The sequence below is a fragment of the Eschrichtius robustus genome, chromosome 4, assembly GCF_028021215.1.
Source record: "Eschrichtius robustus isolate mEscRob2 chromosome 4, mEscRob2.pri, whole genome shotgun sequence".
Classification (NCBI taxonomy): Eukaryota; Metazoa; Chordata; class Mammalia; order Artiodactyla; family Eschrichtiidae; genus Eschrichtius; species Eschrichtius robustus.
The window spans coordinates 57,837,172-57,855,288 of record NC_090827.1 but is presented as its reverse complement, the minus strand read 5'-3'; the positions used below and the strand labels follow the sequence as shown (position 1 = coordinate 57,855,288).

The 18,117-nt window shown below is 40.1% G+C and overlaps 1 protein-coding gene across 1 annotated transcript in view; it reads left to right on the top strand.

Annotated features, from left to right (window-relative positions):
- FRAS1 (Fraser extracellular matrix complex subunit 1) overlaps positions 1 to 18,117 on the top strand; it is a 440,782-nt gene that overhangs the window by 313,551 nt on the left and 109,114 nt on the right. Inside the window, exons 32-35 of the mRNA XM_068542136.1 lie at positions 2,971 to 3,087; positions 10,605 to 10,719; positions 12,902 to 13,039; positions 14,992 to 15,024. Of these exons, the coding sequence (XP_068398237.1) occupies positions 2,971 to 3,087; positions 10,605 to 10,719; positions 12,902 to 13,039; positions 14,992 to 15,024 (403 nt within the window). The remainder of the gene's footprint in view (positions 1 to 2,970; positions 3,088 to 10,604; positions 10,720 to 12,901; positions 13,040 to 14,991; positions 15,025 to 18,117) is intronic.

Sequence of the window (18,117 nt, the reverse complement as noted above, 5' to 3'; positions counted from 1 at the left end):
TGGAAAGATCCATAAAATTAGACAAACCTCTGTCAAGGATAATTTGGAAATAAATAATGGAACAGAAACACAAAGGAATGAGGAAGTCTGAATGAGAAAGAGCATTTAAGCATAGATACAGAAAAGATTTTGGGAAAGTGTCAGGGAAAATATAAAGAAGCCCTCATGGTGATCAGCCAAAGCAACATCACAATCCCTCTAAGTCTGAGCCATTTCCTTTGTCTAGGAATCCAGTAGGGGATAAACTTCCACGATAGCTCACCTTGTTAAAATTATCATCCGTTCTGCTCCTGATGCCTGGTGTGTACATCTTCATTGTCTGACTAATTTATATTGTGTAAAAGGTGTGCTTTCCCAGAGAGCTAGTTGAAATAAACCTGGAAACAGTTAAAATGAGATTATACTGAGCACACTGAATGTCCAATGAGTGAGCAAACAGTATGTGCCCTTTGCCCAAGTTAATTTTTCAATTTTGGCACCTGGAGACTCAACAGTCCTCAAATAATGAGTCAGAATGGAAGCAAAGACCTCAATCAAAAGAAGTCACCTCTACAAACTAGAATCCTCAGGTCTGCCTTTGCCTTCATCAGTATGAAGAACATTATCAGTTTGGAGCATTTCCCTGGAAAGTGATTCTCAACACCTGCTAAAATGATATTTGATTGCTTTTGCAAGTTGGTTACTAAGTGGGTTATTATAAAATAGCAAAAGGTACTGATTTTTGTAAACAAATTCACTAGAGTTTAAGACTCTAAAAACATCATTACTTAGAAAGTGGTTCCCTTTGGAGGGTCTTCACACATTCTGCTCAAAATGTGTTTAGAACTCCTACCTGAAATCTCCTTCAAAATCTGTGGGATATTCTTTAGAATATCCTCAGTAGTGACAGTGTATCATCCTTTGGAAGTGGATTTTAAAATAAAACCCGATAGCCCAAAGTCATTCAGAATCGTGTCTGGTAAAAAAGAAGAGTAGCAATTATTTTTGGTTAAAACAAGGAGTAATTATGAAGTAACAAGCTCAGTTTTCTTACATGGTTTGTGAAACCCCTCTGAAGCATTTCAAAAAGTACATTTTGAATACTGACAGCATCTTTATTGCAAGTATGAAACAACTCTCTGGGATCATTTTCTCTTGGATGTGAAAGTTTTGGTGTGTTTGTTTTTAAAATCTCGTGGTTTGATAGGCTTATCTCATATTTTGATGTGAAATGACACAGACACTGTAGCTACGTGCTAAAATAAATGGTTAGCAACTTTCCCCATTCATCATTTTAGTGTCCCTTAGGATTTTAGACTATTTAAAAAAGATGCCGTTCTAATGATTCTTCTCTCTTGTCCCTTCTTTTTATTTTCTTTAAAGCAGAAAATGCAATACAATGAGTTGTATGGATTTAATTTCGTTTTAATGTTGATGTGCTGTCATGAGCCATCAATGCAGCCCATCTGTTACTTTGCATCTAAGACTTGGGATTTGTGTAATGCAAGTGGTATTAAAAAATTAGAGCATGGCATAGTGAGAAGAAAGCAGGCACGTTTTTGGCAGGGGAAGGAGCCCTGGTTTTGGCATATTCAGATCACGTTGACATAGCCTCAGGGGATGCAACTTGAAAAAGACCAACATATTTTACACCCGTGTCTTTGCTAGGGAAGCTAGAACTGAGTCCGTTGCTTGGTAATCTGCTCACCTCTCACTTCCTGCAGAGTTCCATTCCTTTTCTTCAAGAGATAGGGGAACATATCTTCCCCTTTCCTGATTTCCTAAAGCTTCCAACTTGAGTCACTGTGGTCAGTAGGAAGGTCACAAACCCGCTGACCTGGTTTTAAATACTGACCCTTGTTGGCTATGTGACCTTGACACCTTAACTTTTTGACCTTCAGTTTCCTCATCTGTAAAAAAGGAGATAATAATATCTACTTGATGGGTATTTGGTAAGAAAACTTTTGAAAAGTAGCTAGCACAGTGCCGAGCCCATGATAAATGTTCAGTGAATGATAGCTGTGGTTGTTAATATTATTTATGGTGACACTATAAGATGCCTCCTTGGAAACAAGTTGATATTCTGAGGCTTGAGCTCCAGGCGCCTGATGTGATCAAGGTACAGAGAAGACAGTTTTCCTGGAGGGTGTAACTTTAGAAGACATAGAGAAAGGGCTGCTATTCCTGCCTTTTTCTCAGGATTTACAGAACCCTGCCCCCTCTCACATGGAATTAACGCAACTCCACATGGCCACACGGGGCCTTAGCAATTCTTCTAACAAGGCTAAGGAGCAGACAACGGAAGGAAGGAGAGGTTAAGGGAACAGCGAGGTAGCACCGAGGAAAGGGAGAGGCTGCATGAGAAAAGCATCATTTTTCAGCATTTCTGAAGCAGGAAAAAGTTGATTTTGTGACCACTACCCTAGTTGTAAATGTTCTTAATCTTGCCTTGCAGTGATGAGGCTGGGATTTGTCATCTATAATCTAGGTGTAGATATCTGTCCTGGGTAAAGACTAAAGTGAAATAAACATCACGTATATTGATATAATATGTTATGTATGCTCATAATGAGACACTATGTAGCTATCAAAATTATGTTTTCAAGAATGTTTAATGGTATAGCAAAATATCATAGTATTGTGTTAAGTAAACTTTAGAACATACAGTTGTATATAGTTTCACATATGCATAGAAAAAAGATTAAACTGAAATGCAGCGATATATTAGTAACGACTATTTCTAGGTAGTGAAATTCTAGATGATTCTTTTTCCTTATTTATACCTTCCTGCAACTTCACAATTGCCTAAAATGCTTATGTATCTTTTTTATAATCAGTAAAAAAATGAATCTTAAAATATGAAGAGCAGAATGAAAATTGTAATACAGGAGCATACAGAATTCATAGACAGATGGTTCAAAAGGGAAAAAATAAACACAGGCAAGCATACTCTGCCCACCAGAGGCTCAGCAGTGTGCCGTGTCTTTGCAGGTGTCCAGTGCCACAGAGGGTCACGCCCATCTGGAGAGCCGCGTGTTCAACATCGCCATCCTACCCCAGACTCTGGAAGCACCCAAACGCTCTCCAGGAGCATCTCTCCACATGACCGTGAGTTGGGTGCCAGGGCTCATGGTTTCTGCTTGGAGGAGGCGGGTTGATGGGATTTGACAGAATGCTTGGCTCAGAACACAGGCTCTGGGGTCAAAAATACCAGCCCTGTGAACTCGTTTCTCATTGACCTGAAAGAAGAAACTTAAAATTCCCAGAGTGAAAGGAAGGTTAGAGGGAATCCACCCCAGCCTCCCATCCATTGCTGCTGAGCCCTTTTACAGCATTCCAGACAGTCACAGAACCGTTCCTTGAGTACCTGGAAGGGATTTCAGGCTTATATCCATTTAATGATGACTATTTGGGTATAATTATTCAGCCAGTTAGAGTTCCATCTAGCTGGAGAAACTGTTATTCTGTTTTAGAAGTCCTGTTAGTAGTTTCCTTTCTATTATAAAAGTTTCCTGGGGAAAACGATGTCTGTGCTGACTCCAGAAGGATAAGCAGCAAATATGCAAGTGAAGGTTTGAGAGGCAGGTTGGAAAGAATAGCGGGGTGATGGCAAAGGGCATCACCAGGCGTAAAAACAACACATGCAAAGACCCAGAGGGGAGGGACAATATGATTGGTGGGAAAATTGCGAACAGGTCAATGAGACTGGAAGATGAGAGAGGCTGAAAGGGAGTGGTGAGCCTGTGGGGTCCTGCGAGCTAGACCACAGAGGAGCTTGTATGCTGCGTGGGAAGGAGTGTGGACACGTGGAAAGGTTTGGAGCAAGGTGAGAGCTAAATTAGTACATGGCGTTTAGTTCAGACAATTAGCAGTTCCACTGTAATCCAAATCTATGGGGCATGTAATGCCAGAACCCCTCTTCTAGACAGAGCCACAAGCACGTTAAGTCCTTGTAAATTAATCATCATGGATCCACATTTTAGTTAGCGCCCGCGTAATTACACTCCAAAGTGGTGTAGCACTCCTGAGCCGCAACAAAGACAGCAGGTAGAGTTTTAGAAATTATGGGTCTGGGGCTTGACAGAGACATAAAAGGGGAAACAAAGTTTTTAATGGATACAAGCTATCGGCATTTCCACCGTAAACTGTAATTTAAAGAAATCATAATTCAGGGACACTATAAAGTCTATAATTCATCATTCTGACTGGAGGAGCTTGGATCAGAATTTTCTCTAAAGTGTAAAGAAAAATGTGCATACACATTTCTTGCCGAATGCTAATGTGGTGTTATTTTGACTTTAGAGGAAAAAAGAAATGGGCCAGGAGCCATGAAGATGGCATCACTCCCGCTCTTTTGCTGAGAACCTCTAGAAACTTTTCAACATACTTAACCTTGAGGGTCTCAGGTTGCATGTTTGTAAATTAGGTCTGTCCTGTGTAATTTAGGGTATCACAAAGGTTAGTCTACTGTAAAATGTGATCAGGTTACTCTTTCATTCCTTAAAATATACACAGTTTATATTTCTTTTGACATTAATTAGGGCCATTACTGTAAGACATACATACTGTAATCTGTGACAAAAGCACATTCTCAATTCAGTGATTTGGACTCATGTAAGCACATAAGTTTTGTACATATTTGGTAAACACATTGTGAATACATATGCTAAGTTCATACATAGTATATTCATATAGATATTTAAGGGTAGGAGTCTACCTCTCCAATCATTCAGTTATTCAGTCTTGCACACTTTCGGGCCCCTAATTTATGCCAAGTTCTGTGGAAGACATTGGCGATTCAGTGATCATATAATACAGTCTCTATTAGTCTATTTTAGACTTAGAGTCTAACAAGGGAGACAAGAAAATACATAAACAGTGACAATACAGTAATAAATGTCATGACAGAGACATGGCATGGAAGCAGATAGCAGGGCACCTAGTCCAGCAAGGCATAGGTGAGGTCAGGGAAGGCGTCCTCTAGAAGGTGAACCAAGCTGGTTAAAGTGAATATTATCTCTAAATCAGGGTCTCAAACTTCAGCCTGCATTAGGATCGCCGATAGGGCTTGTTAATTCACAGATTGCTGGAGCCCACCCCAGAGTTTTCCAATTCAGTAGGTCTGGTATAGGGCTGAGAATTTGGGTTTCTAACAGGTTGCCAGGTGATACGGTTGCTACTGCTCTGCTCACTACACCTGCAGACCCTCTTATCTAGACTAGAAATACGGGGAAATCCATTCCAGGCAGAGGAGCAGCATTTGAAAAGAAGATGGAGACACAGGAGAACATAACATGTTTGAGGAATGACAGAGAGTTCAGCTGGCTGGAGCATAAATCTTTAGGTGAAGAAGAAAGAAGAAATGAGAGATCATGGAGGACCTTAAGATGAGATGAAGGCGATTCCATTTTGTCCAGAAAGGCTGTTAGGGCAAGTAGGATACAGCAGAGAGGTGGCATGCTCAGATTCTCAATTTGAGAAGGTCATTTTGGCTGCAGGGTAGAGAACACCCCAGATGGGGCCAGACAGGGAGCAAGGAGGCCAAGAAATAGGCTACTGAAGTCACCTAGAACAAGAAAGGTTGGTGGCATGAAGGTCATGCAGTGGCAATAAGGATTAAGAGTTGGTGAGATCTTGAAGAGATACTTGTACACTCATGTTCATTGAAGCATTATTCACAATAGCCAAGAGATGGAAGCAACCTAAATGTCCTTCGACAGATAAGTGGATAAAGAAAATGTGGTATATACAACCACTGAATATTATCCAACCTTTAAAAAAAGGAAATCCTGTCATATGCTACAGTATGAGTGAACCTTAAGGATATTGTCCTAAATGAAATAAGCCAGTCACAAAAAGACAGATAATGCAGGATTCCACTTATATGAGCTAGTCAAACTCTTACAAACAGAAAGTAGAACAGTGGTTGCCCCTGTGGGGAATGGGTGGGGTGTGGAGAGAGAAAAGAGGAATTGTTATTCAATAGCGTTTCAGTTTTGCAAGAGGAAAAAAATCTGGAAATCTGTTGTACAACAATGTGCATCTAGTTAACACTACTGTACTGTACACTTAAAAGTGGTTAAGGTGGTAAAAAAAAAAAGTTAGGAGGAGATCAGAGATATTTAGAGACAGTGCTCAATTAGCTATGGAAGAGGGCGAAGCACCCCAGTTTCTGAGCATACAGAGATGCCATTCATTGAGATGGGGAATGTATGGGGACTTGAGGGGGAGGGGGAGGGGTGGAAGGCATGATGCTTTCAGTCTGGGCTGTGCTTGTAAAGGGCGTGCCTATTAAGGGCAAGTAGAAGAAGATCAGTAGCTATTCAAGGTGAGTGATAAACCTTTGAGAATCATTAATGGCAGGTAGTGGTTAAATCCTCAGAAATCACTGAGATTCCCCAGGAAGATTGCACAGAATGAGAAGCGATATAATCAAATACCTGCCTACATGAAAATTTGTTCTGTGGCATTTCTGTAATTCTGTTATTCATCAAATCTAAGATCCTTTAAATGGGATCTTATGGTTTGGTATGTAGTGTTCATCAGAATTATATGCATGCATATATATAAGATATGTATACACATATATCATATATATATAGACATGCGTGAGATGTGTACATTTAGAATATACATCAAGTTTGGGCAAGGGGATCTGAAGACATGCATATCACAGCATAGATAGTGTCAGATTCTTCAAGTAAGTTAATAGATTCACATCAACTCCCAGTTCTCCAAGTAATCATCCACTATTTGACTTAGAAGATCCTTAAGGGCAAAATCTTTGATTTATTTATTATTATTTTTTTTTGATTTATTAATCTTGGTATCTTCCTCAGCATCTAGCACAATGCCTTATATAAAATAGTTGCTTAGTAAATATTTGTTGACTAAGTGAATATTTTCAGGCCTACTTTCACATGGCTAATAATATCTTCTTGTATGACCTTCGAATTCAAACAAATTAATTATATGGGTACACACACACACACACACTTTGAATATCATATTTCCAAGTCCTCTCTTAAAGGGGAAATAAATTCTGTTATCTCTTAATGTGAAAGAAGATTGATTATTTCCTTTTTTAAGTGATTGCGGTACTCAGGGTTGGGTTGCCCAAGGTCACCACTTGAGGAAAAGGCCTTTCTTTCCTGGTTTCATTTGCTTCCAGAGTGATTGCTGTAGCAAGAGTTCTCTTAAAACCATTCTTACTGAGGCTAACAGGGATCCAGTTAGAACAGCTGCTCTTTTTGTGATATGGACTCAAGCCTGGGCCTGCTGTATTTGTTTTATGGCTATGGGTGTCTGTGTCTATGTTTTCTCTTGAGACATTTCAGATACTAGTAGAATTATTATCTGCAGTCTCTGGAAATGTCTTGTTATCCTTGGAATTACTGTTGTGCTTTATCTGAGTCTTTCACACTACTTAGCATTTTCTACCTTAGAGCTATTTATGAGTTTCCCCCACTGAAAAGTGAAATTCCTTGAGGAAAAGGTCTATATCTGATTCATCTTGTATCTTCTACAGCTTTTTGCCTGGTACCTTGCACATAGTAGATTCTTACTAAAAATTTAGTACATGAATATATGAATTAATTAAATGTGTTGAATACATGAATATATGAATTAATTTTGTTGTCCTAACTAAACCATGTGAGAAGACGGTAGGACCTTCTTTTACTTATCTCATCTCATCATTCATGGGTGTGTGATTTCTCAGGCCCGCCATGGGCTTTGCTGCTTTGGTAGAATGACAGTCAACATGGGAAATTCTTTTTTTTTTTAATGGAGGGTGAAATGATAATGTCGTTTATAAATTCTGACCTGGAAGTTTAAAGATGTTAGTCATGCACACTTTGCTATATCTTAAGTGTTCAAATGTTTGCCTCTCTAATTCTTTAGATGACATTGAAATACAGTGAAAAAATATTCTTAAAAAATTATCAATGAAGTTGTTTTTTAAAGTATTTTTATTACTAGCTTAATTATTTTCATAATAATATTTTTTCATTCATTCAACAAATTTTTGTCGAGCACTTCCATGTGCCGTGTGCTTGGTGCTTGGGGTCCATGAACAAACAAAAATTCATGTTCTCATGGAGTTTACATTCTCCTGGGGGAGGGGAATAGACAATAAGTTATAAACAAAATAAATAAGCAACTCACATATAGCATGTTAGTGAGAAGTATTATGATAAAACAAAAAGTAGATCAGGGCCAAGAAGATTGGAAATGTAGCAGGGGAGACCTAGGTTGTAATTTTAAATAAGGTGGTCAGGGTAGGTTACCTTAAGACAATGACATTTGAAGAAAGACTTGCAGAAGGTAAGAGAGATAGCTGTTCAGATACCTGAGGAAAGAGCATTCCAGGCCCAGGGAACCATTCATTTAGAGGTATCAAGGTAGGAGCATGCCTAGATATTCAAGGAACAGCAAGGAAGGTAGTATGGCTGGATCAAAGTAAGTGGAAGCCAGAGGAATCTGCATGAATTCACAGATGTGCTAAGTGGGCGGATGGGGGTGGAGCAGATTCCGGACCATGTCCGCGTCACAGGCCATTGTAGGGACTTTTGATTCTGAGTAACATGGAGAGCTATTGCAGGATGTTGAGTAGAGGTCTAGCGTCCTTTTTAAAGGCATCATGCTGGCTGCTGTGCTGAAATAGACTGTTGCGGGAGGGCAAGAGAGCAGCTGGGAGGCCATCGTGGTAATCCAGGTGAGAGAATGTGGCTCCCAGCAGGATGGTAGCAATGTCATGGGGAGAAGTGGTTGGATTCTGGATGTATTCAGAGGTAATATGGGTATTATGGAAACCATTATTCTATAATCTTCCTTTGTTGACAGATAGTTTAATAAAAAAATAAGTGTCTTCTATAATGATTTCCATTAACTTTAGTCTCTCATTTCTTACTGTTTAATTGATAAATATTGAACATTTCAAATAGCCAATATTAAAACTTGGATATAGCTCAACCTCAATATTGCTTTCTTCAGAGAATCAAGTCCTCGCCTTTTCTGCTTAGTGTCAATTTCTATTAGTAAAGAAATAGTATCAACAAATCTATAATAAAACATATGTTTTCTTGGCTAGAACACATTTCCCTTTTCTGTCGTCCTAGGTCCATGATAATTCTTTTTTCTTACCACTTTATTGTTTTAGGGACATCTAAATTTTCGAAAATATCCCAGAATACTTTGAGAATTTTCAGGTATCTTGATGGTTTTGAGATTAAAAGGTGGCAAATGGTACTGAACAATGTACTCACCCTGCACTTTTTGTCCGTGTATCTGTGCCCACACGTGTACACATTATAGATGTATGCACGCATGCATGGGCTGTAAACACCTTACATAGGGCATATATTTTTCTTTTGTTGTCCTATGTTTTATTTTAGGGTGAGAGACCAGCTGCTATTTGCAATTCTGATTTTCCTTGCTCATTACATTCCAGACCTGAGCAATGACCTGAAATAGGGGGTTGTCCTAACCTGCAAATGCTGCCTCTCCCAGGAGGAGTATGCCTTGGGGACAATTACGAAGCAACTGCAATGTTCAATCTTTTCATTGGTAAAAGGAAGAACACCACGCCCTCCTCCATGAGAATTACTGAGCCCTACTCAATCCTTTCCTAAGTGGGAAATTCCTTCTGAAAGTAGCAGAGCTTGAAAGAGCAGGAGAGCATGTCAAACTCTTAACTCTTCAAGGGTCAGTTCGGAAGAGTCTGCAATGAGCGGATATTTTTGTTCTGTTTTATTATCGGCATGTGTGACCCAGGCAAGGGGCCCGTGCTCACACTCCTTTTCCATTTTCTCCTCCCCACTCTGTGTTTTTGCTGCTGTCCCCAAATCTCTGTTAGGTCTGGTCACGGAATTCTGAATCTCTCCTTTTTTTTTTAATGTTGTCAGCTGTTAATGGGTTGTGACGATACACAGGTGAATGGATTGTGAAAGCTGCACACACATTGGCCTTCAGATTAATTTCACTTGACTAGTTCACTGGGTCCTGAAAGCTAGAAGCAAAAAGCAGTATCTAGTTCTTCTGAATAGTACGATGGAGATGAAGAGAAATATTGACTATTGTTATAAGCTGTAATAAACACATAATTCTTAAATCTCTGAATTCAAATGGTGAGCCTCTTTGGCCTTTGAGGTGAGTTCATCTTTAGCCATTTGAAACCATCAAAGTTAAAAAAAGAAAAGAATGCATCACAGTTCCCACTAGTAAGCTGGGGGGTTGGGAGAAATTCTCACCAGATATAATCTTAGCCCGCTAAATTAGAGGAGCAGAGCTGTGGGGATCCAGCTGTGAATAGAAGAATAGCCAGCTGTGATGGCTCATTTCCACACATGTACCACTGTGAGTTCCAACTAGGGAGAAGTGATCATATTGGGACACCCACAGCATGCACCAACATAAACCCAGGGGGCCAAGGGCAGGGGAGAGAAGGGTCAGCCGGGACGAATCTGCAAGGAGACCAGATCCTTCTGTTGAACTCTCAGAGAAAATTTTGCTTTATGTGACTAACAGAGTAAGTTGATTTTTTTTTTTTTTTAATGAGGTTTGTTTTTGCCTCTGGCTTTTGTTTTCGTCACACTATTTTTTCTTCTCTCTTAAACTTTGTGTAGGCTCGGGAGGACGGCCTGACTGTGATTCAGCCTCATTCTCTCTCCTTTGTAAACTCTGAGAGACCAAGTGGAAAGATAATATATAATATCACTCTACCTTTGCATCCAAGTCAAGGTAAGGCGTGCAGTAAATGATCTTTTGAGTGGTGCTATTGTCTTCTACTTGTTGACCAGCCTTAAAAGCTCTGGAATTCTGTCTGCTTCTACTTGTTGAGATTTAAGGAGTAACAATTATTCATCACCTCTGTTCCTGTCCTCTGAGTTGAGAACCAATTGAGAGGGAGACCCTGTGGCCGGACAGATGGAGATGAATGTGTCAGCTTTGGTACTGACAGAGCTGGCCTGGAGAACATAGTGTGCACATAACTTCATCACTGGATGAGTTCCCCTCCCACGCACAGGCAGAACTGGACAGACCCACGCGCTGCTTGTAGACACAGGGCCTGCCCTGGTGAGGTTCTGATAGGCGAGTGGACCAGACTGAGCATGCGCTAAGGACAAGGAGCTCCGCCAGAGAGCCCAGTGGGGGCTGAGCCACATGTACTCAGTTTCTCCCCCACATGGATAAGTCTCTCCTCCTCTCTTTTTTTTTTTTTATTTTTTATTTTTGTCTGTGCTGGGTCCCCGCCTCTGCGCGAGGGCCCCCTCCAGCCACGGCAAGCGGGGGCCACTCCCCACCGCGGCGCGCGGACCTCCCACCATCGCGGGCCCCCACCGCCGCGGAGCACAGGCTCCAGACGCGCAGGCTCAGCAATTGCGCAGGCTCAGCAATTGCGCAGGCTCAGCAATTGCGCAGGCTCAGCAATTGCGCAGGCTCAGCAATTGCGCAGGCTCAGCAATTGCGCAGGCTCAGCAATTGTGGCCCACGGGATCCTCCCAGATCAGGGCCGGAGCCCGCGTCCCTCGCATTGGCAGGCAGACCCCCAACCACTGCGCCACCAGGGAAGCCCCCCTCCTCTCTTTTTTTAACCCAGGTAATAAATTCTGTTTATGACTTCTGTAAGTTTATATAGTGCTCCTACATATGAATACCCTGTTAGCTTCAAAAAACCAAATACGTTTACAGTAGTATTATCGGTCACCCAAATGAAGGGGAAGGAAACTTCGTAATTGTGAGAATGTGCAAATGTTCTCATTAAGGAGATATTGACCCAGAAGACCATTTAGTATCTGTCATGTCAAATGCTTCACAACTCTGGAATTCCCATCGTGACCAACATGTGTCAGCACACGGTTCCGTGCTCTCGTACAGGAGCATGGTAATGTGGAACTACAATTAGAGGAGAGGTGGGCCCTGGCCATCAGTCCCCAGCCTTCAGATCCCTTAACTTTGGGCTCAGCTACCAAGCCAAGCCTGTGCCCAAAGAGATGTGTGTGTGCCTCACAGCGAGGAGATCAGCTTCTACAAAGACACTTCTGCTGCTGTCTCTGAGGCTGCTCTCCCAAGTCCAACCACTGCCTTAGCTATAAGCCTTTCACATTATCAATTTCTCCTAAGGAGAAATTAAATTTCATTTCCCTTTTGATAAAGTCCAAAGAAATTAAAAGACTAAAAGTCATCCGTCTTCTTTTTTAATCTGCTAAGCCATAGCTAGAGTCGTCCTCCCTCCGTTGCTAGGGTGGAGATGTTCTTTCAGACCAGCAGCCTGAATGGCTGTAGGTCTGTCAGTCCCTCAGAAGCTGAATTAGTGTCCTCCTTTTAAAGAGTAAGTAGGACATGAAAGATGATCATAGCATCAGTTCTGTACCTGCAAAATTTAGAAATGACAGGCAAATCTGCAGCCCCTAAAGCATTTATAACTTAGTGAGAATTGCAAATCCAGATCTTAGAACAATCAAGATACATCTTACTATTGCCAAAGGTCATCATAGAGACTAAGGAGTTTCTGAAGGAAAGAGGGTAGATTGAAAAAAAATTTTACAGCCTCACCAGGAGACCAGCCTGTGCCATTTTTGTAGCGACCTTGACCTTTGAACTTAAACTCAATTGAGAGAATCTCATAATTATGGTACAGTGTCTATGACTTCAGAATTCCCAGGTCTAAGCTACATTAGGGGGCAGTAGTTTGCATCTTACTATTGTTTATGGTCAATGAGGCCTAGTCAAGAGTATCTGGGTTTCAGATTTGCCCTTTTCTTGAATAACTGAAGAACAGTGTACCAAGAACAACCTGAGAGCAATTGTTCCTGAAGGATAAAAGACTTCCACCAGTGGGAAAGGCAGCTTTATGGCTCTGATCATTCAGTCAGCCGTCAGAATTACTGTTGATTGCTCATGCTGTCTCTCTTCCTGCTAGGCATCATCGAACACAGGGACCAGCCTCACTCTCCCATCCGGTATTTCACCCAGGAAGACATTAACCAGGGCAAGATCATGTACCGTCCCCCCACTGCAGCCCCCCACCTCCAGGAGATCATGGCCTTCTCCTTTGCTGGTAATGCTTTTTTTCTCTATTTTGAGGCACCCAAGCTGCTCCTTGTGGTTCTTCAGGGCATACTTTTAATAAAGCCTTATTTTGTGCCTCCTGTATGGCAAGGCCCGAATGGGCCTTGGAGATCTAGTGGTAAGCAAAAAAGAGGCAGGAATCCTGGTCTTGGTGAGTTTGGAGATCCTAGGTATAGAGACAGAATTTGTTCAATCATCCCAGTAATGAATGTTTAATTGCAGGCTGAGATAAGAGCGCTAAAAAGAAGGAAGAATGTTCAGTGGTGGAATTGGACGTAGCAAGACTGACCTAGACTGAGGGTCCACTGCAGGCTGCCCCAGGGAGATGTTGACAGAAGAGGGGTGGGTAGAAGCTAACTAGGCTAAGTGTGTGTGTTGGGATCACTGGGAGAGCATTCCTGAAGGAAGGGCACATGTCCCTGTGCAGAGGCCCCGGGAGGGAGAGAACGTGACGTTCTAGGCACTGAAAAAAGTCATTGTGTCTGGAATGTGGAGGGTTGAACAGAGCGGGGATGGGCCTGGAGGGAGAGATAGAGGGCAGACCTTAAGGCCACTGTGAGACTGCAGGGATTTGGAGCCTTATCCCAAGAACAATAAGAACCTGGTGGAGGTTTTAAGATATAGGAGGATGCCTTTTCATAAGGATCTCATTGACTGCAGTGATGGGAGTGATTTGAGGACGAAGCCAGGACAGATGGGCATGTGGATGAGGGGAATCTAGTGCCATACTTCATGGAAGGTCCCATGTAGGCAACCTTTGGGATTAAAACCAGGATTTGACGAAGACACCTTTTTTAGAGAAGAGAAGATTGAGCAAAAGAATAACTACATTTCTAATTCAAGCAAGTGTGTGCCCTTCCACTAAGCCAAGATAGCCTTAATCCTTTGCCACCCATTATGTCTCCCCTTGACCCAGTATTCAAAGCTGCTGAGTTTTAAGTCCCTACCCCTAAATATTTCTGTGCTTTGGAATGATTCTAAAAATCTTGAAGCCTGTTTCTTTATGATCTTTAAGATGTATGTGTCACATAACACGATTAATATAGAGTATTATTTTTATATAGTAGCTTTAATCATACAGAACAGTTGGTGATTTCTTATGGTGAGTTGAACACGGGTTGAATAATTTTAGAGTTATGTTTTCAAGTATGGCAAACATTTAAAGTAATATTTGCCATTATTTAATATGCCATTATAGATGCAATTGTCTAGAAAATAATTAACTCCTCAATTAGATTGAAAATCCCTAAGCTCTGGGATAGACCTCTTCTCTAAGAGTATCCCCAGTGTTTACTAACTGGATAACTCATAGCCAGTGAAAATGTTCATGGTCCTCTAACCCCAACTTTACAAGACCTACTTTACAAGAAACTCAGGTTATCCTGGGCTTAGAGGGAAAGAAAACATGTCAGCCCTGGTTGAGGTTATTTCCGAATCCACTATGATCGCCTGTGTTCCTAGAGCTTTTTAGAGAGAGCAGACTCCTATCCTGTGTAATCTACGGGATAAATGCCACGAGATAAATCTCTTACACTGTTATAGTGTGTAAATCAATGTCCCAGGCATCACTATATTCTACAATGGAATTGACCCACCAGAAAGCCTTGTCAGTGATATACAACATCACCCACATTCACCGATTTGTAGGATTTTATGTACTGGTAAAATGGGATCTGAATGAATGTATTATAAATCACTCTAACTGATGTGATATAAAATTATTCCACTCTGTGGTTCTTTTTGTTACTTAAAATTAGTGTTGGCACCATTAAAGTCAACATAACATTAGCAGACAACCTGGTGATCTTCCCTTAAGTCATAATAATTTAGGTTAAATTGTCCTTTACTTGTCTAACCTCTGCCCTATATTTTGTACCTTTCCCATCTATTTCTGACCCCAAAATGTTTAGTATACTGATTTTCTCTCTTCTGTTCTTTCAGGTCTCCCAGACTCAGTGAAATTCCACTTCACAGGTGAAAATTTTAATCTCAATTTTATTAGAAAATGGAATTTTTCCTTCTTTTTGCTCTCTTCATCATTACTTTTAGCTATTTTCTAAGAACAACTTAAAAGTTACATAAGTTTCTTCTAAAATAATCACATGGCTCGTTAAAATAGTAATAGCTTAACTTTGTATTCATAGAAAAAAATAATTATAATCCACCAAGGATACCAAAGATTAGTGTTCTTTAAGCCCAGTTTCAACTTGTCCTAATATCTATTAAAAAGAGGTAATAATGATTAAGATCTTAGACTTTGGATCCAGTCTGCCTGGGGTTCAGCCTACTTTGGAATAGTTTCTTAACGTCTCTGTACCTGAATGCCTTATCCATCAATGAGGATAATAAATAATAATTACATATGTGTAAAGCTCCCAAAAGAGTGATTGGCACATACAGGCTTACCTCGTTTTATTGCACTTTACTTTATTGTGCTTCGTAGATACTGCATTTTTTACAAGTTGAAGGTTTGTGGCAACGCTGTGTAAAGAAGTCTATCGGTGCCATTTTTCCAGAAGCATTTGCTTACTTCCTGTCTCTGTGTCACATTTTGGTAATTTTTGCAATATTTCAAACTTTTTCATTATTAATATATTTGTTGTAGTGATCTGTGAGCAGTGATCTTTGATGTTAATATTGTAATTGTTTTGGGGCACCAGGAACCACACCCGTATAAGACAGTAAGCTTAATAAAAGTTGTGTGTGTTCTGACTGTTCCACCAACTGGCCATTCCTCTCTTTCTTTCCCTCTCCTCAGGCCTCCATATTCCCTGAGACACAACAATATTGAAATTAAACCAGTTAATAACCCTACAATGACCTCTAAGTTTTCAAGTGAAGGAAAAGTCACACATCTCTCACTTTAAATCAAAAACTAGGAATGATTAAGCTTAGTGAGGAAGGCATGTCAAAAGCCAAAATGGGCCAAAAGCTAGGTCTCTTGTGCCAAACAGCCAAGCTGTGAATGCAAAGGAAAAGTTCTTGAAGGAAATTAAAAGTGGTACTCCAGTGTACACAGAAATGATAAGGAAGCAAAACAGCCTTATTGCTGATAGGAAGAAAGTTTTAGTGGTCTGGATAGAAGATCAAACCAGCCACAATATTCCCTTAAGCCAAAGCCTAATCCAAAGCAAAGCCCTAACTCTCTGCAATTCTATGAAAGCTGAGAGAAATGAGGAAGCTGCAGAAGAAAAGTTTGAAGCTAGCAGAGGTAGGTTCATGCGGTTTAAGGAAAGAAGCCATCTTCTTAACATAAAAGTGCAAGGTGAAGCAGTAAGTGCTGTTGCAGAAGCTGCAGCAAGTTATCCAGCTGATTTCGCTAAGATCATTAATGATGGTGGCTACACTAAACAACAGATTTTCAATGTAGATAAAACAGCCTTCTGTTGGAAGTGTTATGACCCAGACAGTGAGCTGTGATAGCTGTGTATAGACCTCAGCATCCTAGTTTTAGTTCAAGTACAATAGAAGCTGAGTGCCAATAAGCAAAAGCAGAATCAGACCTGGCATCTATGCTGATGCAAAATAGAGACAAGCTTTCTTACTTAGGTCTAGAGTGAGGATGGATGACCATAAATCCTTAAACAGCTGTTTAGTTGGGATTGATTATTCCCTTAGAATCAACCATCCATATGTCCTATTATATTTCAGGTAGGGATAAATCTTAGTAGGGATAAAGTCATCTCCCTCAAACTCTCAGATATTCTTTTCTTCTTTGAGGGTTAAAAAGTCACACGTGAATTAATAGTAAATTTTAGGGTTGTGTCATTGGTTTTTTATTTTTTTTATTGTGGTATAATTGACACATAACATTGCATTATTTTCAGTTGTACAACATAATAAGTTGATATTTGTATATATTGCAAAATGATCACCACAATAAGTCTAGTTAACATCTGTTACCATGTATAGTTACAATTTTTTTTTCTTGTGATCAGAACTTTAAAAATCTGCTCTCAGCAACTTTCCAATATGCAATACAGTATTATTAACTATAGTCACTATGGTGTACATTATATTCCCATGTTTTATTTATCCATTCATCCACCAGTGGACAGTTAGGTTGTTTCCACATCTTGACTGTTGTGAATAGTGCTGCAATAAACATGGGAGTGCATATATCTCTTCGAGATACTGATTTCATTTCCTTTGGATACCCACCCAGAAGTGGGATTACCACATCATGTGGCAGTTCTAGTTTTAATTTTTTTAGGAGCCTTAATACTATTTTCTGTAGTGGCCGCACCAATTTGCATTCCCACCAACAGTATAAAAAGGTTCCCTTTTCCCCATGCCCTCATAACACTTGTTATCTTTTGTCTTTTTGATGATAGCCATTCTAAGAGGTGTGAGGTGATATCTCATTGTGGTTTTGATTTGCATTTCCCTGATGATTAGTGAGTGAGAAACTTTTCATGAACATGTTGGCCATTTGTGTATCTTTTTTGAAAAATGTTTCAGATTTTCTGCCCATTTTTAAAATCAGATTGTGGGTTTTTTTGCTATTAAGTTGTATGAGTTCTTTATATATATATATATATATATATATATATTTTTTTTTTTTTTTTTTGGATATTAACCCCTCATCAGATACATGATTTACAAATATTTTCTCCCATTCTGTAGGTGGCCTTTTCATTTTGTTGACGGTTTCCTTTGCGGTGCAGAAGCTTCTTCCTTTGCTGTGCAAATGGGATGTAGTCCCACTTATTTATTTTTGCTTTTGTTGTCAAATTCAAAAAGCCAAGGCTGATGTCAAGGAGCTTACCGCCTATGTTTTCTTCTAGGAGTTTTATAGTTTCAGGTCTTATGTTCAAGTCTTTAATCCATTTTGAGTTAATTTTTGTGTATGGTATAAGCTAGTGGTTCAGTTTCCTTCTATTGCATATGGCTGTCCAGTTTTCTTAACACCATGTCTTGAAGAGACTGTCCTTTCCCCATTTTATAGTCTTTGTTCTTTTTCATAAATTAATTGACCTTATATCTGTGGGCTCTCTATTCTGTTCCTTTGATCTATATATCTGTTTTTATGCCAATACCATACTGTTTTGATTACTATAACTTTGG